The 24,376-nt window shown below is 42.8% G+C and overlaps 1 protein-coding gene across 1 annotated transcript in view; it reads right to left on the bottom strand.

Moving 5' to 3' along the window:
* The window catches only part of RGR (retinal G protein coupled receptor), a 32,030-nt gene extending 9,083 nt beyond the window's left edge, over positions 1 to 22,947 (bottom strand). Inside the window, exons 1-5 of the mRNA XM_090057348.1 lie at positions 22,869 to 22,947; positions 16,002 to 16,158; positions 12,325 to 12,446; positions 640 to 793; positions 302 to 419 (exon numbers count right to left, since the gene is read on the bottom strand). Coding sequence (XP_089913474.1) covers positions 302 to 419; positions 640 to 793; positions 12,325 to 12,446; positions 16,002 to 16,158; positions 22,869 to 22,947 — 630 coding nt within the window. The remainder of the gene's footprint in view (positions 1 to 301; positions 420 to 639; positions 794 to 12,324; positions 12,447 to 16,001; positions 16,159 to 22,868) is intronic.
* Between the last annotated feature and the right edge of the window lie 1,429 nt (positions 22,948 to 24,376).

Below are 24,376 nucleotides of genomic sequence, written 5' to 3'. Positions count from 1 at the left end.
TTGTAAAGCCAACTTCCTCTCCTGCTCACACTTGGAAACTGAATACGTGTAACATATCTTTAGTGTTGCCGGTTTCTCAGAGCTTTGTACTAGAAGTCTGAATTAAGAAATATAGCTTTCAGCTTTTTGAGCAAAGCTACTCCTGAGCTTTTTCTAGTGGCTAACCTGGGGTTTATTTTTTAGGAGAGGAACAGATTGTTTCAAAGACTTTCTAAGTAGAATTGAGGGGAATTTTTTTTTCAGGATTTTATAACTCATAAGTGGTCCAAGTTTTGTGGGGGAGTTTGACAAGTTTTCTTACCTCAAACTGTCCAATTCTCTTGAACTTGTGCTCTACAGACTGATAAGCTGTCAGCATGATGAAGCCTGGGATCAGGAAATTGAAAATGGCCAGAGCAAAAAGGAATGTGACATAATTTCTGGTGGGTGGGGGGAAAAAGACCTTGTTAATTCTTTTTGCATTTGGTTTATAAAATGCACTAACAAGCACAATTCTACCCATTTATCCTTCTTTAGATAGCTGGTAGGCAGTTGCTTAGGGCAGCAGGATGCCTGGCATTAACACTGAAAAATACTTGCTGTTGCCATTATACCCCATTTCACAGAAAACAGATAGGAAATGACCATGCACTGCCTCACCTGTCTCCTTTCGAGTAGTCCAACGTGCAACAAGTTCTTAGGGGCTCATAGTTATATTCACCCCACCCCAACAGTGGCATTACAGACCAAAAAGCAGAGAACAGCCAGACAAATATCACCAATGAGATGCTTGTGCTCCAATGCACCTGTCTTCCTGCAAATAAAAGGGAGAAAAACCCAGCATTTTAAGGTATGAGAAAAAGGCTGTTTAATGTCTGATTTTCTAAGACTTAACTGAGCACTTGGCCACTAAAAAAAGCGCCATAGTACTTTCCCTTTCTGTTGGAGCACACATTATATTTGTTTGCAGTTCTTCAGTCTTTCTGTTCATTGTTTCTGTAAAAATATGGTTTATGTCCTTCAATTTTTGTCTTTTTAGGACTAAATCTTGTCCTTTTGCCCAATCTAAATAGTTAAGCTTTGCAAAAGGTAATTCCACTGGTGCTAGTGGAAGGAATCTACCTTCCACTTGCAGTAGCTCCTATTATTTCTTTCCCTCTGCTCAGCTGAGTTGGTGAATCCACTCACTCACAGTGTTGCCAATTCTTATGATTTCTGGCATGAAAAACTTAGCTCTTTTTTTTATTTATACGAGAATTGGCAACACTGTGTGCAGAGACATGCAAATGGGATGCAGCCTTCTGCAGAAGCTATCCAAATCCTCTCTCTCCCTCTCTACCCCAAATGGAATAGTGGTAGAATAGGATTTGATTTTAAGAACAGCATGTTTCATAGTTTGTAGGGTCGGAAGGGACCTGAGCATATCATCAAGTCCAACCCCCTGCCATGGCAGGAAAGAGTACTGGGGTCAAATGACCCCAGCAAGGTGTTTGTCTAGCCTTGTCTTAAGGACCCCCAGGGTAGGAGCCAGCACCACTTCTCTTGAAAGTTGGTTCCAGATCCTAGCCACCCTGACAGTGAAGTAGCGCCTCCTGATGTCTAATCTGAATTTACCCTCTGCCAGCTTGTGACCGTTATTTCTAGTCATGTGTTGGGCAAGATGCTGTTCTTGAGCTATCTCTTTATGAATGACCCAAAAGCTATGCGCAAGAAGAAAGCTGCAGGGTAAAATATGCTGTGTATTAGTTCTGGGTCTTCCAAAAAGTACAGATCTGACACCTCCTACTTAGCTCCTTCATGGTTCCTCTGGAGATTGAGGCATAAAGATCAGGCCCAGTGAAGATCATTCTTGCTGTTTTAATACAGACCCCAATAATCCTTTCTTGCATACCAATAGCCATTCCATAGCTATATAATTTGTGTACCGTGTGGCTGTAATGAGGGTGAAAAGAGCCAACACATATTACAATCTGGGTAATAGTAATAGTGCTTCTTAAATGTAAAAGCATAAACACTCAAAGTGTTGGCAGTAGTCACTTTCATATTTCAGTACTTAAAGGATGGCACACTAGGGCCAATTAGCTTCAAATTAGAATAATGTACCAAGACATTAGGTTCAATAGCTTTTGGACTTTGGGAAACAGAAAGTTACTCTCCATATAGGTACATATCAAATGCTAGACAAGCAATAGCTAGCAAGACCCCATCTATAATAATGGTGACATACTGCTTCTTTAGGCTGCCAAGGAGCAGTGTAGGATGAGAACAACAGTTTGGTAGCTGGTTAGTGCAAAGCAAGTATGCAGTGCTGGCAGAAATGTTTTACTGTTATTTTAACAAGGGATTCCCACATAGTTTTCTTTAGCCTATGACAGACTTCATATGCCAGAGCCACACGGGTTTAGAAATAAGGACTGAAACACATTGAGTTACATTTGTTGTTCTCATAATTATAATCAAGGAAAGAAAGATTATAAGTTGGCAAAAAAGCTTAAACTAACTCAAATTAAAAAATAGTTCTCTGCAATGGATTGTGTTTAGCTGGGACTAAAAAATACATTGAATGTAAATCTTTTCATGCAGAAGTTGAATTTAGAGTCTGTGGGAAGAAATTTCTTGCATTTGAAGGTCTCCCTGGTAAATTAAAAAAGAGAAACTTGGGCTAATTCAGGGGAAATAAATTCGCCCCAGAACTGCTTTTATGAAGGCAAAGGATAATTTTGTCATGGGTGAGCTCTTGAGTGGAAATGGTGTTTTCAGAGATAGAGACTCCATTCCAACTTTACCTTCAGTTTTTGGTGCCAGAATTGAACAAGTGGTTCTGAGGTGCTCTCCAAATGCCCTCCACCACTTCACTGTAGCATGTGATGGGGGTTGCTTACCATCCACAGAAGAAAGTGAAATATATCTTTAAGGTGTGCCCTTGTGGATTTAGGTACAGAGTTTGAGATATAAGAGACAGAAAGAATTTCCCACATTGCCTTAACATCGGTATAGTATAAATGAGTTGTAAAAAGTCACCTCATACATTGTGATTAACATACTATTTTATCACAATCCATATTTAGACAATAAATATCAAATTAACAGATGTTGTGAGCTATGCTGCTCCATTGACTGTAATGGAGTCAGATGAGTCATGGGAGTTGTTTGCCTTTTTTATCTACCCTCTCTCCCTGCCATATATATGTATATTATATGGTCTTATGTATGTTAATTGTTGGTGGGTTTTTTTCTTTTTTAAAAGTGTGCTTTGGAGAGAGAGAATCAGTGGCCAAAATACATTAAAAACAGAACAAGGAAGTTGAAACACCTAAGTTTGGTGCAATTGTTGTATACTTACTATAGGAAAAATCACTCTGTACAATATAAGTACATCACATTGTAATTTAAATTTTAAATATAATGTAAAATATACTAAAATACTATATGTTTTATTACAGTACTTAGTACTTACTTTAAAACACAACTGCTTTATAATAATTAAGTTAATTTAATTCTCTGTTTTGCATGACTCATACATAGATGGTACATGTTGGCCTCAAAGGGTCACAACTGGTTTTTATTATACTGAAAAAATATAAATCCAGAATAATTTAATTGAATACAATAGGATTGTTCCTGATATATAGCAGTATAACCATAAGTAAAATTGTGCAGATTTATTATTTTAAAAATTCCATCTCAAAGTTGCTATAAAATGAGAAGTCCTACATATCTGTCTTTTTAAAATTGCTTTGAATATAAATATATGTTAAAACAAGTGTGGTAGTGCTGCTATATATAAAAGGGCTCAACTATATTTCTATTATAAACAATGGTTCTGGTGACTTTTTTAATACAGCTACTATTTTCAAGTCAATTGGGACAAGCTTATTGTACAATATGTCAAATTTGTTTTGTGTTTTGCAAATTCTGGTAATTCTGTTAAGCCATTATTTTTACTGCTATGGCAGCAAAAATGAAATCTACTTCTGCATTAAGATTTTTTTTTGTCAAGCTTAACACAAAAGTGGCTTAACTTGTAAATGTTTGAACTTGTTTTCAGATACAATTTTGCTAGTGTTAAGTATTTAACTAATCCCTTCTGGTATTTTAGAAAAAACAAACCAAAACCTGTGTTTTAACCTTCAAGCTACATAAGTTCAATAAAATGGGTAATAATAACTATGTATATTAGTATGTTTTCCAGCATGCTTGCTTTAATTCTATTGCATCTTTTAATTTAATAGAATTTTACATCATTTCCATGTACAATCAATCTGGATTTATGAAGCATGCTGTTTCTGCACCATAACAACTCAGGCCAGCTTTACAGAAGTAAGGAAGAAGTTATGGCCAAGGCAAAAATCGTCCAGGAAGGCAAGTTGCCGGGAGTAGCCTGTTTTTCCAGGTGGAGGGAATTAGAGAGCCTGTTGGTACAGGTGACTAGCACACAGGCTTGTTTATGAACTTTAATAGCAGTCTGTGTGTTTGGAGGGAGTAACTGGGAAGAATTTGTGAAGAGCATTTGTTTTGGGATAAGTAAAGAGGAGCGGAAACTGCAGCAAGGAAGGAGAAATCATGACAAAAGATTGAAAAGTTCTTTTGAAACCAGCTGTCTCGAAGCTTCCTAATAACTGAAAGGGCTACCTGAGCCTGAGGAAAAGGGCCTGGGAGGCTTTGAGCCCTTCATGGTAACTGACTAAATCCAGAGAGGGATCAGTACAACATTAACACTAGAGGATATAGCTTGTTTGAGCTGAAGTGCAAGGTAAATTGAAGTAGTTGCAGAACTTGAAATGAGAACCTGTAATTGTCTGCTACAACAGACTGTAATCTATAAAGAGTGTGCTGTACTTCTGCTGTTTCAGTGGTAATCCCCAACTGTTGTTGTAACCAAAGTCATAGTTAGCTGATACAGGATATTTTTTTTCCAAATTATTACTATGTTTCCTCTCCCTTTCTTTCTATAAAAGGAATATAAAAATCCTCTGTCCTCTTTTTTCTCTCACTCCTTTTTTTTCTGTAAACTCTAGCTAATTACTTCTGGAAGAACAGGACCTAGAACAGTGGCAGGCAATTATTTTGGCTGTTGAGGGCTGCATGGGTATCCCCACCCCTTGACAGGTGCCTTGCCCCTTGGCCACCATCTTGGGACCAATGTCCCAATGTCTTGGGACCAGTGTCCCAGGGCCAGCACCGGTGGGGCCCAAAGTGGGGCACAGGCTGGCAGGTGTCTGTGGAGCCGGCCTGGGCTGCACCAGCAGGGAGAGGGAGGAGCTGGCCCAGCTGCATAGAGCATCTGCTGGCTGGGACCCTGTACTCCTGCCACCTTGCTCTGGGCCCCACTGGCACTGGCCCCAGGGTACCAGTGTGGGCCCCATGCTCCTGCTGGCTCTTGCACCTTGCCAGCAGGGAAGAAGCTGGTGCTGAGCACAGGGAAAAGCATCCCCTTGCCTGCCCCATGGCCGGCACTCCCTGCTACAGGCACTTGCAGCCCAGGCGGGGCTGTCTGGAGCAGGCAGAGGCAGCCCCATGTGGGCTGCAAGTGGCGGCACCATGGGGCACTGGCCACAGGGCAGGCAAGAGCCCACTTTTCCCACCCCCTCCATGCTCAGCACCAGCTTGTAACCCACCCCTGCTGCCAGCTTGGGCTCCGTGCTGGCTCTGGGTTTGCCTGTTGGGGCTGCGTGTGGCAGCAGCAGCTGCAGCCCCCTGACTTGCCATACAGGGCAGTGTTGGCTGTTGCTGTCTGCCCAGAGCTTGTGGTGGCAAACACTGCCCAGTGTGGCAAGCAGGGAGGCTGCAGCTGCAGTCACCATGTGCAGCTCCGACAGGTGAGCCTAGAGCTGGCGCAGGGCCCAGGCTGGCAGTGGGGCTGGGTTACAAGCTGGTGCTGAGCACAGGGGGGGAAAAGCAGCCCACCCTGTGCCTGATGCCCCATGCTGCAGCCACTGGCAGCCCGCAGGGGGCTGTCCAGAGTAGGCACGTGCAGCTCCAGGTGGGCTGTGAGTGGCTGCAGTGCAGGGCACCTGGCACAGGGCAGGTGTGGGGCCACTTTTCCCAGCCCTCCATGCTCAGCTTTTCCTTGGGCTCCTTCCCTGCCTAGGGTCCTCCCCTGCCTTCCCCCGCTTCCACCCCTTTCCCCCTTACCTGAGGTTCTGGTGCAGGGCAGCCACATGGTCCCAGGCCAGAAGTCCCTGCTGGGGCTGGGGGGGGGCGGGACCAGGAGGGTCCTGCTGTTGTGGGAGCCTGCCAGGCTTCCCCTAGGTCCTACTGCCTTTGCTTCCTATCGTTTGTGACTGGAACCAAGGGCAGATAAATATGAATTTTCTAAATTTTTTAGGGGTCCCACAGGCTGGATAGAATGGTCTCGTTGGCCAGATTTGGGCCGCTGGCTGTATTTTGCTCACCTCTGACCTAGAAGGAAATATGGAATGGGGGCATTGGACATTTTCAACACTTGTGCCAATAAACTGCTCCTTCCTCATGCATGGGAATCAATTTATTTATTAATACAGTTGATTCAAACTGTCATAGTTGCTGATTTCTAAATAGTAAATTTCCATTAAGTATGGAAATTTCTGTCTCTTTCCTAAGCCAGCAGTGTATGTGTGGGGAAGCTACTTGCTTCTGAGTAGGCACACAAATCCAGTGACTACACTCCAGCCTCCTGCCCATATCTTGCTGCTGCCCTAGAATATTCTTGAATGATCCTTTCCTTCATTCAAAGAGCCAACAGTGCTAGATGATTAGGTAACCGTACCTTTTAAAAATAAATAACTAATTCCATCTATCTTTTACCATCTAAATGCAGGGGGAAATGTTAAACTTGCAGAGGTCAATTTCTTCAACCAAATAGTTTCCTTCTTAGGTCAAAACTCATCATGTTTTCTGATTGGGGATGTTCTTTATCTTTGTATTATACAGGGGAAATGCTAACTCCTGGTTTCCAACCCTTGATTATTTTGCTCCAATGGAGGCAGTTAATGCTCTGTTCCAAGGGCTTTGGTGAGCCCTTTTTACTTGCACATTAGTGCCAAAAGTGGCTGAAAAGTATCATCTCAAATAATTTATAATCACATTAATTCCTCATGTTTCTATTGCTCCTTTCATCATAAACCCTCTGAATCTTATGATAAATGGTGCAGAATAAATCCCAGTCTCAAGTATCAAGTTAAAAAGTGTAATAATAAATAATAAAAAGACAATGGCTTATTTGGAAGAGGATTATGAGAGATTACATGACGGAATCCTGGAAGACTATCCCCAGATGTATTTTTCCAGATGAACCAAACTTGAAATTCTGACCGCGAATTAGACCCTAAGATACAAAATTCCTCCTAGACCATAAAAATGGTATTTTAATTTGCAACTCATAATGCTGTCAATTGGAATTGAATGTATGGGCTGAGAACAGATATGGCTTGGAGTACTGGTAATGGGATTAATCCTGATGTGAATTACTTTTTCTCTTGATCAGCACGTAAAGGGTAAAAGCACAACCTACTTACTACTTTTTGTTCAAATAGCCTTGGAGCACAGGCTTTTAAAACCACTCATTTCCTGTTTTGCTTTTCATTGGAAATGTTTGGTACTAGCATTGCTGCTGTTTCATTATCAGTAAGTAACGATGCAAACAAAATAAAGAAATGTATTTGTACCTAAGGGTCCAAGCTGCCCAAGCTTTTAATATAAAATGTTATTGAATAGAGGAGAAAAGACTTCTGAAATGCACATAAAAAAGAATCAGTTCTGTGTTGCAGAGAGGAAAATGTCTTTCCAAAGACAATTATAATCAGTCCAGCACTTTTGGCAACTATGAAGGCTGCCATTATGGTGTCTAAAGGCCACTGCTATGTATACAGCTTACAAACTATCCCATGACCTTATTGGGGCCTGAAAAGAAAATTTTCTTTTCCCCACATTGAATTCTTGACAAAAACTTCAGAATGAAAGGCAACCTTTTTGCTTATTGTTCCTGGCGGAGTCAATATAACAAATACTGTATTTACTCAAGCTCAAGATGCGGTTCCCAGGTCATTTAATTTCGGGGGTGAGAATCCTTCATCTTAGATTTGAGCACAAGATTTTTTTTTGCGGGGGGGGGAGGGGCATGTGGCTGCTGCAGCTCTGATTCCAGTCCTGGCCCTGACTGGGATCAGAGTTACAACTGCTGCCTGCTCCCCCTGTCTGCTCACCACAGCCTCCATTTCCCGTTTTTACCCTCCCCATCCACCTTTGCTGCTTATTTTTACTCCATCTCCATTATGGCTCTGGCCCTACTGTAGCCTAGGGCATGGAGCATGTGTTTGTTCTGACCAGGTAACAGTCAGTGCAGCAGTAGCAGCTCTCACCAGGGCTAGGAGGCTGGGCCAGAGCATACATGTGGGAGTGGTAGAAACTGCAGGGGCAGATAGGCACGGGGGGCAAGGTGTGGGGAGGTATGGAATTATTGGAAGGTGTCTTAAGTTCAGAGTCATTTTGCATTTTGGTAAATTTGGTATGTTCAATACAAGCACACATGTAACTTAGCACTGGTTGTCTTTATCACAGAGGTAACATGTCACCACAGCTTTGAAAATACTTAAGCATCTACCATGAAGGCCGTGGATAATAAGTTAGAGGCTCATCAGTTTTCTAGCAGTATTTTTTTAAAGATATTTATTTCAAGAAGTTTCCCTGAAAACAGTCTACTGTGCCTTAAAACCAGGAATGAAAGACTGAATTAACCCACCAACAAAGTCAGGGATGTAGGGACTTTGATGAAAAAAGTTTTCTGGGAGCAATTCTGGGACAGCAGAAGGTGTTAGTCATCTCTGCTGTCTGTGAGTTCTTGCAATCCCTAATTGGAAAGTGATGGCCAGTAAGAATTGGCAGGAAACAGGGAAGATACACTGACTTAGCATAGTCTCTCAGCAACCTGGCTTCGCTAGCTGCAGAGAGATTCTACTGAGTAACCACCTGAAGATGTGCTAAGGAGTTCATTTGAATCAACGGTAGGACCTAGACAAATAGTTTAGATTATGGAATTTCCATGTGCTGTTGCAATTGCTTGGTAGTCAAAGGAACTCTGAAAACCAGGAAAAATAGTTTGTATTTTATGAGTGTTTTTCATACCAGCTTTTCAGTTGGGAAGCATAAACTGATCTTTGAGCTTCTCAGTGCAGTATGTGAATTTTGGCTTCTTATCTTTATATCCCCTTCCCTCCAACAGTAAGGCTGGTTGGAGTGTAGTTTGGCTTCCAGCACAAACTGGAGTAGCCCCTGGGGAGCTATATTCCGTGTGTGTGTCTGTATATTATAACAGAAATTCCAGTTCACAAGTGCATGCACAAATCTAATGGGATCTTAAGAAACAGTGTAATTCAGTGGAAATGACCACTCATTTCACTCAGTGGAAATGTGCATGAACACGGCCAAAGAAATATTGGCAGATAGTTTGATTATTAAAATGAACACTGTACCCCTCAATAAACCCCTACAATTTGACACTCCTATAAATCCCTATTTCCAAAGGAATTCGATGCCAGCACACTACAAAAACAAAACGGGGGTGGTGGGGGGGTACATGGCAGGATACACTGCATATTTAATAGAGTTAATAATCATAAATGTTTCATTTTTTTACACTAAATACTAGGGCTGTGTGAAATTTCACCAGCTGTTTCGATGTGACACTGTTTCAACTCATTTCAAGCTCGAAACAACAAAATAGAATTGAAACAAAGGGCTTCGAAACAGCCTTGAAACAAAAAGAGGCTTGTCGAAACATTTCAAAAGTTTTGAAATGTTTCGAGTTCTGAAGCAGCCAGCAGCAATGTGGTGGGAGACAGGAGAACCAGGGCTGCGCTCTCAGCAGCAGCTGGGAGCACAGCCCTGGCTCTCCCCATCTCCCACTGCTGGGCTGTGAAAAGCCGATCGCAGCACAGGGGAAGGTAACTGAGCCCAGGTTCAGTTCCCCTCCCAAGTGCTGTGATCGGGCTGGGGAAAGGAACTGAGTCTGATGACTCAGTTCCCCTCCCCAGCCTTATGATTGGGGAGCTGGGCTGAATTCCCATCCCCAGCCTGACCTAGCACCAGCCCCACAATCCCCATGATCTAGTGCCAGCTGTGATGAGAGAGGGAAGAGAGCAAGGAGCAGTGACCAGCAGGCACTAGGGGAGTCACCGTAGGCAGGCTGGTCTGGCCAGGCCCTTGGGAAGGCTGCAGCTGGAGAAGAGTGGGGGTCAGGCGGGGAGTGGGGGCTGCCCCAAGGCTCTGCAGACTTGGGCCAAAGTGACAGAGCCCAGGAGCACTGGAGGTGGGGCCCAGCCAGCCTGCCCATGAAGGGATGCTACTTGGCTGGAGCAGGACTCTGGGCTCAGAGGGCTGCCTGCTTGGCCTCTGTGCATGCTGGGTACAGTGCTAGTGAGAGCTGCAGCTGCAGGCTGTTCCCCCAGGCTCTGGGAACAGCTACTGCAGCCAGTGCTCAAGGTCAAGCCAGCGGGGAGCCTGCAGTGTAGCATCTCTGTGCAGTGCCAAGCCAGCTCTGCCTCCTTGAGGGGAGATGTGGGTAGGCAGGGCCAGAGCCTGGGCAGGCTGGGACAGCTGTGGTAGCCGTTCCCAGGGCCCAGGGGCTCCCGTGGCCAGGTCCTTGCACCAGGTATGGCTTTGCCCTGCATGTACTATGCCCAGTGTGCAGGGAGGCCAATCCCAGAGAGGGAAGCCCCCCAAACCCAGTGTGCTGCCCCAACTAGGCAGCATACCCTTGCATGCAGGGCAGCTGCAGCCCATCCCTGCAGAGCAGCGTGGGCTGGGCCAGGCCCCACCACAGGTGCTGCTGGTCCCCCTCACCTGCCTGCCCACCACAGCTTGAGCCCACAGAGCCCTGGGGCATCCCACACTTCCCACACAGCCCCCACCTTCTTAAGGCCCCAACTGGGCAGGCTTGCCTATGGCACCTCCCTCCACACTGCCTAGGTCCTGCCCCGACTACCCAGCCCCAGCACTTGGCACCCCAGTGCTGCCCCACCTGGGTGGGACAGGGTGTTTGCCTGCTTGGACCCAGGGCTCTGCCACCTTCTAGAAGCCTCCAGGGCAGCAACCCTGAACAGTACCTGCCCCAGACCTGTACCATGTGCAGCTCTCTCCAGGGACCGCAGGGCTGGAGGGCGCAGCCTGGGAGCAAGGGGCAGGGGCAGTAGGACACAGACAGCCTCCCTGCCTGTGTTCTCCTGGCTCCATCACGGTGCCTGTAGTGCTGCTGGAACTTGTGGCTGCATGTGAGTGCCCAGAGCAGCAACTTAAAAAAACCCAAAAAACAATTTTCTTGCATGCCTCCCAGTGTGCCAGGAAAAATGTCTCCATGCACAGGGTTGCCGACCCCTGCTCTAGGATGTAGCTCTCTTCCAAATATTTCATTTCTTTGATTTTTCAGCTGAGGTATGAAGCTAACTTGAAAAAGAATATTGTTACCAGAAAACCTTTTCTCTTTTCTGTCAATATATGAAGATATTGCAGCAAAACTTATTGAGCCTTTTAAATGATTTGCTCCCTATGAGCCAATATATTAAATTTCAGCAAAAAAAGGGAAATTAAGAATGACAAGAAATTGAAAATGATATTCTAGAATAAAATAGTTTGGGCAAACTTAGTATAGATGGTGTTTCTTCCCTATAAATTATTGGTACTATATAGTAACAATATTATCTTCTGCATATTTTTGAGGTAGACCAGTTATTGTATCTCCTGCCCTCAGGCAAAAATCTGACTGAAATCAATGGTACTCCACTCCGCCAAGCAAATTTGCTGGTACAGAATATTCCAAGGCTGGGCTAAAGATCCATTTTATATGTGTCATTTGATACCTGTCAGGGCACTGAGTGGCACAAGTGATTTTAGAGCATGGTTCTACATGATTAGTCAGTATTAGGGTTGTCAACTCTGCCTGAAGCTACTCCAAGAGATTTTTTTTCCCCAACATGACAAAATGTCATTAATTGTACTGTTCAACCTGTTCACAATATCCATCTCCTGAATTGCTTTCAATAGTCACTGGGAGATCAATACCGATTCTGATAGACTCCCAGCCAATTTGGGAGGGTTGGCAACCCTAGTCAGTATGTGGAGACAGCCTGGAAAGGGTGTCTCAGGGTTACACTATTCATTGCATGGAGCCTGCTGTAGTGGTACGGATCCTGACATCATACATGTGTATGCCATATATTAGATACATCTTTGAAATGTTTGCAACTTAAAAAATCTTTAATGTAGAATGTTTGCAACTAATATAGTCACTAATTAGGATTTTTTGCATGTAAACAAGTTACCTTTTAAAATCAAAAGATTAACTGAGGTAGTTAAGTAAATAATAACACCTACTAGAACAATAATGATGATAGCGGTCCCATGCCACAACAGCAGAAGAGCTAATACTGGCCAATGATGTCAAGAAACCTTGAAATCCATGAATTTGACAGCCATCAGTGCCATAAGGCCAGTACCTGCAAGCAAATAACAAATGGTTTCAAAATATAATAAAGACATATTTTTAGCATGATTTTAGGAAAAAATATTACAATGTATGTTTGTCTTGTGGATAACACTTCCATAAAACACTTTCAGTATAAATAATGTTAATACAGTACCATTAAATAGCTGGTGTCTGATATGATACATTTTTTCTTTCTGTTTTAGAATAGAAAATAGCTCTTCAGTGAGTTCACGCAAATCATGGAAATATAGTCTAAAAAAACAAGTCTGTCTATAAATGCAGGAGAACCTCATGAAATAGTAAGATGTTAAGTCTTTAGATAAACTATAATGGTAGTGGTTTAGGGTTAGATTTTCATTTTTTAATCTTAAAAAAACAAACCCCCTCCTTTTTTGTGTTTGAAAAATGGCAGGTAGGTTCGAAATCATTTGGTGATTGCCATTTAAGTATACTCATAACACCAAAGAATCCCCTTGGGGTATCATAGATAGGTCTACATTCATATTCTAGTACTTCAGTACTAATGACTTGGTTTGCAAAGCTACATTGACTCCAGCTCTTACTCAAATAAGTGGGAGTTGCAAGTGGTTAACAGATCTATACAAAATTAGAGACAGAAGGGCTAACTTAAGGTACCCTCATTTTAAAATGTGAGCCTAAGCTTGCAAATCAAGCATTCAGAAAAGCCACTAAGTAACAGTAACTGCAAACCCCAAATTATAGCCTGTTATTTGTGTTAACAATTTGTGGGTACCAAAAAGGGATGCCAGCTTTTGAAAATATTGGATTCTTTAACCACTGAATTATATTGTGAGTGTCCAAGAGCTTCAGTCATGAATCAGGGACCTGTTGTGCTTGATGCTATAGAACCCCAGAAGAAAAAGACAGTCCCTACTTCACAAACCTTACCATCCATTATCATCATGATTTCCATCACTTTTATACTAGTAGTAAATGAAGTAATATACATTGACACTAAACTGCAACTTTTGAAATAAATAAAAAAGTCCTCTTCTCGTTACATTCTCCTTGGTTTTTTTTTTTTTGGCTCAATGCATGTAAGCTTCATCATTAGTATCAAGGGAAATATGCATATATTTAAATGTAGATATATGGTGAAAGGCTGCCTGTAATTTAAATGGATTTAAATACAGGTTTATATGCTTTTATGAACTGGGGCTTTATTGTGTCTCGTTTCTGACTTGCTAATTTGCAAAGTTCAGTTGTTTGTATCATGAGATGACCAAATTATAGTGTACTTATCAAAGAATTTAGCTCTCTTATTTGAGTTGTTGGTTATAATTCATGGTTTTAAAAATATATTCCCTGTGGCTAGGGACAGACATTCAAAAAGCCCGAGCCTGAATTGATTTAATCTTTGCAGGTTAGTCTCACCTGTAGAGATTTGAAACATTTTGCAAGTGGGTAGAGATTCCCTTTTCATTCCAGAAATACAGGCACATGCCTGTAGTAGCTCAGGTCAGAAGCCTGGGGGTGCTAGAGCAGCCCTTCCTTCTCTTCCACGAGAAGCTGAGGGAGCAGGAGGGGGGGAGCATGGCCAGGCCCTGGCAAGCTTGAGTAAGAGTGAGGAGGGGTTTAAATCCCCACCTTGGCCTACAGGGTTTGGAAGGTGGGGGAAGACGGAACATGATCAGATGGGGGCATGGCCAGACCCCTGTGGTGGGGGAGCAGGACGAGGGGAGAGCTCTGCCCACTACAGCAGCTCCCTGACAGCTAGGAGAAATCCAGGTACACAGCACTGCCCAGTCCCAGAGTGGGATTCTTCCCACTGCTCCTGACCCCCTCTGCCACAGGATGGGGAGGAACACTCTGGTGCTGGAAGGGTACTCTTCCCCCTCCTTCATCCCCCCCACTGTGGGGCTGGGAGGGGGCTCTGTGCAGTGTTGCCTGGCCCAGCTCAGCCCAGCCTGGACACAGGGAGTGGCTGTCACTGAACTGCAGCCCCTGGGGGTGGCCCTGCCAACCACACTGTGCATCTGCCTCAGCTAGGGCTGAGCGGGGCCATCTTGGGCTATGTGGGTGGGGCCACACCCAAGGGCTGTGGCTCAGTGCCAGGTGCTCCCCATGCCTAGGCTTGGCCAAGCTGAGCAGCACTGCACAGAGCCCCCCTCCCTGCCTTGTGGTGGTGGGGGGGCAGGGGATAGGTGGGGGAAGTCCCTCTCTAGCACCAAACAGAGCCCCCCTTTGCCCTGCAGGTGGAAGAGAGAAGCAGGGGGAAGAGTCCCCCTCTGGGGCTGGGCAGCACTGCAAAGAGCTGCCTTTCCCACCACGCTTGGGGGAGGGGGGAGCTGCTCTCTCCCAGCTGCAGTCCCCTGGTGGGAGGGGGGAATTAACCCCTTCCCTGTCTCCTTAGCCTTAAAGAGGCCATGCCAGAATGGCTGCAGTCCCTGGTGGTGGGACAGGGAAGGGAGAAAGAAATAAGACCCTCCTGAGCACTCTGGCAGAGGCTGCGGCCATTACCCATCCCCTTGCCATTCCAGTGGTGAGATGTGGCCAGACACCATCCTGGCATGGCTCTGTTAAGGTGAAGGGGGTAGGGAGGGGGTAAATTCCTTCTTCTGTCCCATCTGCCCTGGAGCCAGGGTCTGCTAGGCCAAATAGCCTCCACCACTGACCTGCAGACAGGCTGACCTGGCATGGGGGGAGGGGAAGGAGGGAAGAATTAACATCCTCCCTGCCCCCTTTGCCTTAACATGGTCATGCTGGCTGGTGTCTCGCCATGTCCCTACCCCTTGGGGCTAGAGAGAGGTGGGGTGGGACCAGCCCTGCTCTCTGGAGTAGAAAGCAGAGCACAGTCCAGCCTAGAGAACATGCTGGGATCCTAGAGGACTCAGGGTTAATTTAAACCAGGAAGGGGTCTGGGACAGAAGTTGCATAAACTGGATTGACCCAAATCAGTTAAGTCTGATACTACATTCAATCAGGTTTATCTTAAACCAGTTTTGTCCATTTTAAAACTGTTTTATGTGCACTGAACTTATGTTCTGTTATACGTTTGAACCAGGTTCTGATCACTTAAACCAATTTATGTGTAATTTCTGTCCATAGCCTATGTGAAGTTACTTAACAAACGTCTTATGTGACTTTATTTTGGAACCTGGATCAATTGTTTGTTGTGTAATTGATCACCCATAAATACATAGTATTGGGTTTTTTTTCCTGACTGAATTACTGAAGCTTGCAATAATGAAGAAGGTTAAGGAAACAGCAGCTTGTTTGAAACTCCATGTAAACAGATTTGCATAAATTGCTTTAAATTTCTCTAAAATTCCTTGTGAACCTACATATGAATGTTTATGGAAACATACAGTAACAACTGACTCCCCTGGCTCAATGTGCTACAGTCCTGTTAATTAGGGAGTAGCAGGGCCATGCAACAGGCTGGGGCACCAGAAACCTGCAAGTTCCTCCCTCCTGGGGCTGTTCCATAAGTTTATGTAAACATACGGTAACAAATAACGTATATGGTAGAGCATAATTTATTAGGTTCAAAATTTCATTTATTCAGTCTTCTTGAGTATCTGTTAAAAAAAAAGTCACATACCTGAGAAAGCTGGAAAAAGAAGCAATGAATGCATTGATGCAGATCCCACAATCGGCTAATGCAACGCTGACTATAGGGAGGTTACCAGGAGTTTGGAGTTCTTTGATTTTTCGGAAAGACACAATTGTTAGGCCATTCAAACAGAACCCAAGCAAGGCTGAAAAAGACATAATTTTGGCTAGAATCAACTGGAATGGGAAACGTATACAATTATTCTCACATTCAACAATATACAGATTGTCACTCATAAAATATCCTTATTGTTATATTGACATAAGCAATAAAAGGATTTTCAAGGGTCCTAGATATAGACATGATGGCATTATGGTTTAGTTTTCTCATGAATCAGAACCACTCTGGTTTTGTTCATTCTTTTATAGTCCACTCTTTCTTTTTTTGTAGGGAGAACTTTCCCAAGTTCCATTCAGGGATCCATGATCCAAGACAATGAAGATGTCAAAGGTATAGTTTCAAAAGAAACAGCAATTGGTAGTCAGTAGGCATGTCTACATGACATGCTACTGTGCAGTGGTTACTGTGCATTTATTTAGTACTTGTATAATCCAAATACTAAATAAATGCACAGTAACAGGAGTCATAGTGCAGTAGCACTGGCAAATGCCTTTTAAGTGATGCTACTGTGCAGTAGCTTAATAATATTGTGCAGTAGCTTATTAGCACTGTTAGCACTGTGACATGCTACTGCGCAATATTAGTCAGCTACTGTGTAGTCAGTGTCTTGTTGTAGACATGCTCTTAGACTATCATGTTTTCAGGCTTCTCTTTAGTAGAGAAAGAGGTCAAGTTTAGTATTAGTTTTTTTCCCTATAACTTGCCTTTTATCTACCTGCAGTGTCCTTCAGTTGCTTCTCAGTCAGTCTTGTCTGTCTTTAGCTTTTCCATAAGGTTAACCTAGCCATTGCCTGAATTACATCAACTTAGTCTTGTTACCTATTTTCTGAGTTGGTTAGTTTGCAACATTTCCCAAATTGCAAGCATTAGGAAGAACCCAGTCATTTGGGGGTGTGCAGTATTTAGGCAAAGTACTCGGGTAAGTATATAGTGAACACAGCCTCTGCACTCAGAGACAGGAGGTAAGGGTAAGTGAATAAGGGCTAGGGAGGGAAGATGTTTCAAGACAAAAGAGTGTAATAGAAGGTCTAAGCACTTTTTAATGTGCCTTTTCACATTAGCTTGAACTTATTTCTATGGTGATAACTCTATTTCCTATTGGCAGCATATGCCTAATGCATCAAAGCTATTTCAGATAATACATGCTAGAAAAAATGGAATAATGCTTAAAAATCCTTATTCCCAATTACTTACTATACTAAACTTGCACTGATTGTTTTGTGTAGTTGCATATACTGAGCAGCTTTGCATAGTAAGCTGTCCTTCTCCTATAATGAATCACAGTTGAACCTGAGTAACAAACTGCCCTAAAGTCTATGCTCTAGGACAAAAAACGACCTACATTTCTCCAAAATCAGTATTTTTGAAGCTCTTTTTCACATGAATTGAGGGAAGAGCAATTAGGAGAAGACTTTCCCTCTTGTCCCTTCCTTAGATTCCCACATACTAGCTTACATTCCACCTACAGAGTAGTGCTATTGAATGACAACCATATCTAAATAACAGAAATAATTGCAGAGCAGTTATAAAGTGACTGTGCTTGCAATGTGAATGTCAGGTAGCCCCAACTGTATACCCTAGGTGCACCTACATGTGAAATTAATTTAGTGTAATAGTCTGGCATAGTTCGCACCAGAGTCTACTGCTTCTGGGCACAGTATTTCCATGTGTTAACAGGACTGTAGCACATTGAGCCTGAGGCTGCTCTGCCCTGACTCAGTGTGCTATGCAGGGGCTGGCTGGGGCATGAGGGTGCTACAATGTGGGGTTAGCCAGCAGGCAGCCCTTTACCGTAGCACCGTCATGCCCCAGCTGGCTCTGGTCACCATTGACACATGTTGCGGTGGAGTAAATAACTCCACCATTGAATAGTACTTATGTGGGTAATATTATCTTATGGTGGAGTTAATTAGTTTACTCTTGCCTAATAGCACTGGTCGTGTAGACAGTGACACTTTACTGTGGAGCTAATTCATGAGTAAGCACCTTGTGTAGATGCATGCCCTGCTTGCAACTCTGTTAGTCTTCTTTCTTGTCCAAATAATGATGTGACTGAAGACAAACTTAGGCCATCCTGCCTGCAAATGACTCATTCAAACTGCACAAAAATCAGTAGTATAACTAAGGTGGGATAACTGAGACAGCAGCTCTGGGTGCCAACTTGTCAGGTGGGAGAGGGAGGGAGACAGAGGGCAGAAAGCTACACAATCATGTTGGTGGTCCTGGCAGCTGGAAGTCAGCACTCCCCAATGTGTCACTGTTACCCTGGGAACTTTTGCTGCCCTGTTATACCTTTGCCTAAAAGAAAGTATTAATTCCATTTGTAAAAACATGTGAAGTGCCATACTGGGTAAGACCAATGGTCTATCTAGCCAAATATCCTGTCTCCGACAGTGGGCAAGTGGCTGCTATAGGTGGAGAGCATTGAACCCGATATCTCTAGAGTCATCTATCCCCTATTCAGTACCCTTGCTGGCATCTAACATCATAGGTTTAGAGATGCCAGAGGAAACATTTCCAACCATTCTGTTCCAATAACCATCAACAGATCTATCATCCATGAATTTATCCAACCCCTTTTTGAACCTGGTAATGCTATCTGCCTCCACCACCTTCTGCAGCAATGAATTCTACTAGGTAACTATGAGTTGTGCAAAAAAGTAGTTTCTGTTCATAGTTTTAAATCTCTTAGGTACTAATTTCATTGGGTGCTCCCTAGTTTTAGTATTCTGTGACCTGGTGAACAACAGTCCCTGTTCACTTGGTCCACACACTGTATCATTTTATATCCCCCTCACCCTTCTCCTTCCCAAACTGGAGAGTCCTAGCCTTTTTAGTCTCTTCTGGTATGGAAACTGCTCCATGCCCTTGATTATTTTGGTTGCCCTTCTCTACCTTTTTGTAACTGTACTATATCCTTTTTGAGATGCAGGGACCAAAACTTCACACAGATTGAGGCATACCATGGATTTGTATAATGGTGTGATGTTCTGTATTTCATTCTTAATGATAGCAGGAGTTGGAGTCAAGCCCCTGCTATGAGTGCAAGAAGCTGGCCCAGACAGAGGATAACTCAAATGAGCACATCTAGGAGAACCATGTGGCTACAGGTGTACCAGGAAATGGGTCTAGGGACAACCTGAAAAAGGGGCAGACCCAGAGGAAACCCATCCTCATTGGCTCAGTGAACCAGCCAGACCATTGAAGAGAGAGCCAGAAGATGAATTAGTGTTTGGTGTCCCCCAGAGAGTGGAGGTTACAGCTCAGGCACAGAGTTGTACAACCCACATGGTGATGTGGGACCTAGATGGCTGAACCAATGAATCCCACAGAAGCTGGAATGAGCCTTAAGTAAAGAACTGAGTGACCCAACAGAGGAAGAGCCAGCCAGATTAGTAAAGGGCTGGTCTGGTGATTCTGGGGACAGGCAGAACAGGATCCATACCTGGAGGCACTCAGTGAAGGCACAGCAGTGCCAGGATTAGATAAAATATTTCAGGGAAATTTAATTTAGCAACTGTGAATGAATTTCTAGAAATGATCAAAAAATGAGAAGGAAATTAATTTAGGAACTGTGAATGAATTTACAGAAATGATCAAGAAGCAAGAAGGGAATTAATTTATGAATTATGAATACATTTATAGGAATGATTAGGAAGCATGAAGTAAATTAATATATAAATTCTGAAGAGGTGAATGGGAAGCCAGTAAGTGAATTAACTTGTGGACTTATGGAATTAATTTATCAGATTCCTCAAAAGAAGAGGAGTGAACTAATTTGGGGACTCCTCAAGTGAGTGTGTCTAACATTATGTTTATGAATAACCAGTTGACTTAACAGCCAGATAGTGATTTTGTGAGAGTTGAGACAAGAGTTGGGGTTAATTGATGATGTAAGGAACATGAAAGGAGCCCAGATAGAAGCCCCAGACTAGATCCTTAATGTAGAACTGGCAGGAATCTTTCACCACAGACCTGAGAGGAAAGGGGCAGGGTATAGGGGATGTGGAGCCCTACAGAAGAACCAGTGGCCTACCCAGAGGCCTTTGTCCAAGGGATCATCTAAAACCTTCTCAAGGAAACTAAAACATCAAGGCATGGTGGGCAAGTGGGAGGGCAGGATGAAGGTCAGACATGTTCTAACGTAGCTTGAAGATCTACACACTCTCATAATGCCCAACATTTCATTGGTTTTTCTGATCGCCACGGCATATTAAGCTGGTGCTTTTAGACAACTATCTACAGTGACTCCAAGGGCTCTTTTCTGTGTCATAAAAACTAGTTCAGAACCCAGCTGTTCCGGGATAGAGTGGGGGGAAGGACCCCGGACTAAAAGGGGAGATCCCTGGGAACAAAATGCACAGAAAGAAGAGGAAATAAATATAAAGTTAAAACAAAAAACCCACTTACCTACAGCAGGAACTGCAGCACAGCTGGAATGGGGAAAGAAAACCGTGCGGCTCATCAGCCATGTCTTTATACAGCTGAAGTTGGCCGGTGATGTCACTGGCAATCAGCAGCCAGCAGGAATAAAGCCAGCTGCCAGTGGACACAGAGGGGGAGAAGAAGCAGTCCTGAGGAGGACACGGCCACAGGGTGCCTCTCGGGAGTCCCTCGGGAGGAAGGAAGACAGCCTGAAGAGCCAGAGGAGGCTCCGGACGCTGACCCTGGCAGTGGCGGTCAGGAACAGCTCAGCAGGGACCTCTGCAGCTGGACAAGAGTGGGAGTGTGGCCAGGAAGACCCAGTGACCCATCAAGGTGGCTTAAGGTCAGGGTGTAGGGGTGGCGGAGCCCCGCAGGTGACCGCCGGACAGATCTCATGCAGCAGAGGGAACCCAAGTAGCCACCCCACTACTGGGAAACATTCAAAGTCGTGGCAGGTGAGATTGGGGAAGGCCACTTGAAGAGTAAACACCTACTCAACAGTTCACTGGAGTCTGTGAGGCATATACCAGTGCCCACTTGAACTAAGGCCGCACGTGACTGGATGTTCGAGGCCCAGTGGTCACACCAGCATTATGTACATATAGTTGAGGTGCATTACCTTGGACTTGTCGACAGTGAAGTTTATCTGCCATTTTTTTGCTGACTAACTTAGCTTGGTGAGATCTTTCCACAGCTGTTCTCCATTAACTTGAGACGTGGCTACCCAGAATAATTTGTGAATATGAGACTTTTTATTATTTAAAATTATTAACTTTTGATTGAAGGCATCTCATTTTTCTGTTCAGTTAGACAATAAAATATTGGACTACTCATTCAATTAATTTTGCTATATTACCAAGAACATTCAATCTAAAATATTACATAAAAGGTTGAACAGAGACAACTTGGAGTGCATTTTCCCTAATTAGACTTATTTGGACCTTGGATATATTACAAAAAAACCTAGCAAATGTTTAGGCTGGTTCTAAAGTAATTTAATGTAATTACAGTAGTAGCTTATTTGGCCTTCAGTCACCAAATGCTTGCCTCTGGGGACTGCATGTGTTTTCTGTGTGTATTTGTGTTTCTTTCAGCTATATTCCAAAGGGATGTCTTAAATGAACTGGCCTCCTTTAAATAGCCAGAGCATTACTACTAAACTCTTTTGCAGCGTCTACTATGGTAAAGCAACTATTTAAAGTGGCATGTAAACTGAGAATAAAAACCCTACAAACAATTCAAATTCCATTTTAGGAGAATCTACTACATCAATGCATGTCTAAACAGTCTTGAAATACCAGTGGCTTGATTCTTAAAATGGAGGAGAACTCAAGTTTTAAAATGCAGTAAAAGAGATAGACAAAAATACATGTATCAAATATGGACAAGCAGGTGCTAATAAAATAAAATCTATTTAATTTTTATTAATTTATTTTTATTTAATAAATACAATTTAACTTGGATCTTCTCTAAAAATCTGAATAAACATCTTTGTGACTTCAAAGTTGAGCTAAAGAGTTTTTTATCAAATATTTTTCATTTTTACATATCCCTGGTATCATGACTCAGAGCATGACTCTAGGACCTGGTCCCTGCAAAAGCAGAAAAGAACACAAATCTAGAGGTGATCAGAAATGACTTCTTTGTTAAGACAGCAGGGACTACTGTTTGCCAGAAGAAAAAGTATCTGTTTTGCAACATTTTCAAAATTATGAGAATCAGGTAAACAAATAGCACACCGACTCCCTACACTTAGAGACCGAAGGTGACCCTATGCTGGGAAGGGGAAATGATTGAGTGCAAAAGAGAACAGAAGGCTGAAGTGGGGAAGACTGGAAGCAGAGCGAGCAGTATTGCTTGTCTGGAGAGCAAGTGTTGCAATGGTTGTTTTGGATTGGAAAATGTGCATTTCATGAAACAAAATGTATTTGCTAAATATTAATATGAAATTATGAATCAATCTAGCCCTTTTCCCCAAAAGAAAATAAAAAGAATACAACAGTAAAAGAAAAGAAAATATCAACAACAGAAAATTATCTCTAAATTTCTACTTAAGGCTAAATAGCTGTTACCAACTCTTAGTAATGCAGTTACATAAACAGAGCAGTTCATTTGCAGGCAACCTTCACCTCTACCTTTACCCTCTCATAATCACAACAACTGTTGTTTCTATGGCTGCACAATCAGTAAGTCTATATTGCTGCATTGCCAATGCTTCTCCTCACACATATTTTCCAATATTTTCAAATCCATTTTTGCTTCACTTTCAGGAATTACAGGAATTCACCTGAACTTCCTTCTGCAACTTACCTTCAACCAGCAGGATCGTGCCAATGGCAAACACTTCTAATTCAGTGAAGCCTTCGGGGAGAGGGTACGAAGTGACCATATTTGCAGCAGTAAAACTAACTAATTCAAATTCTGCCCCCTGCCCCCGCTCTGTTGACCTTGCCTTGGATTGCCATATCTTTTAGTATCCCCAGGCAGCAACCTTCTTAAAGGGCCAGTTCACATGCAGGCACATGCAAGTTATTATCTAAAAGCTTTGGATTTTTAGTGTAAATATTGAAATCCTTACAAGAATGCCATTAATGACCAGAATTAAAGCAACCTCCCCTCCCTGCAAATCGTATTTCAGACACCACAGAAGGAAAACGTTCATTGCATTTACAATAGGTCTTTGTAGAGACAAGTGTAAGAAGGCTCTCCAGTTAATTCTGCAACACAGAAAAAGAATGAAAGGTCATAGAATGAGAGAAAAGCATCTAATATACAATTCAGTGCAAGCTGAAAAATCTTATATTTTAAAGGAATTTCTGTATGTAGAAAGGTATGGGGCAGGGTGTATTTTTTTTACAGAAATTGCTCTAAATCATTTTCCCCAGACCATATTTTGCTTGTATTATTTAATTCTATACCATTACATTAAAATGGAAAAGTATGCCAGAAAAAAATGTCTCACTGACAGACTGACTGAAGACAAGTACATGCTGAAAAGGCAACTATTTTTTATAAACTAGGTCCTAAACCTGCATCCACATGTGTGTGTGTGGTGTTTGTTTTCAGGTCTGCATTCTTGGTATGATGAAATGGGCTTTATAGAGAATAAGAGATGTACAAAGAGATTGCTCAACCCTCCCCACTAGAATAAACAAAACTACAAACACTAGTAAATGCAGTTGTTTGCAAGTTCTGTACCTTTAAAGGGACTGTGGTATTGTTTTAATTGCTTATTTGGAATTAACTGCTAAATACATTAGTTGGAAGGTTGTGACCTGTAGAACAGAGGTGATACAAAAATAGTATTTAAGTATTACAAAAATTAGGCTATTTCTGAGAGACAGCTTCACAATTTTACTACTTCACAGAAACATGTGAAGATCACTGTCAAAAAATCATTAGTTTTGCCCATCGCTCAGTTTTTTCTTTATGTTTAGACTAAGACATTGCTGTGAGCTGTTGTGTAATGCTGATTTTTTAAAAATGGCTAGAACATTAGAAATTTTTGTACTTATTTCTGCTTTTCCTCTTCTCTTAGGTCATTTACTTCTGTTATTTCCCTCTACCCTCTCCCATTTTCTGTCCTTGAGTAAAAACAGGTATTCTAGGAACCCTCTGTGTTAGTTGCTTATGTGAGACCCATTAAGACAATACTGGGGACTTCAGTCTTTATCCTCCTAATACCTTGGTAAACTAGGGAAGTGCACTATACAGTGTCATTACATGGATGGGGAACTCTGCGACTTACCCAAATTTATACAGGAAGACTATGGCCGTGCAGCAAATTGACAACAGTTTTCCAAGACCTACACTGAAAC

The sequence above is a fragment of the Crocodylus siamensis genome, chromosome 7 (assembly GCF_052110815.1).
Source record: "Crocodylus siamensis isolate JL-2025a chromosome 7, ASM5211081v1, whole genome shotgun sequence".
NCBI lineage: Eukaryota > Metazoa > Chordata > Crocodylia > Crocodylidae > Crocodylus > Crocodylus siamensis.
Note: the sequence above shows the minus strand (reverse complement) of the source record. Positions and strands in the feature narration are given on the sequence as shown.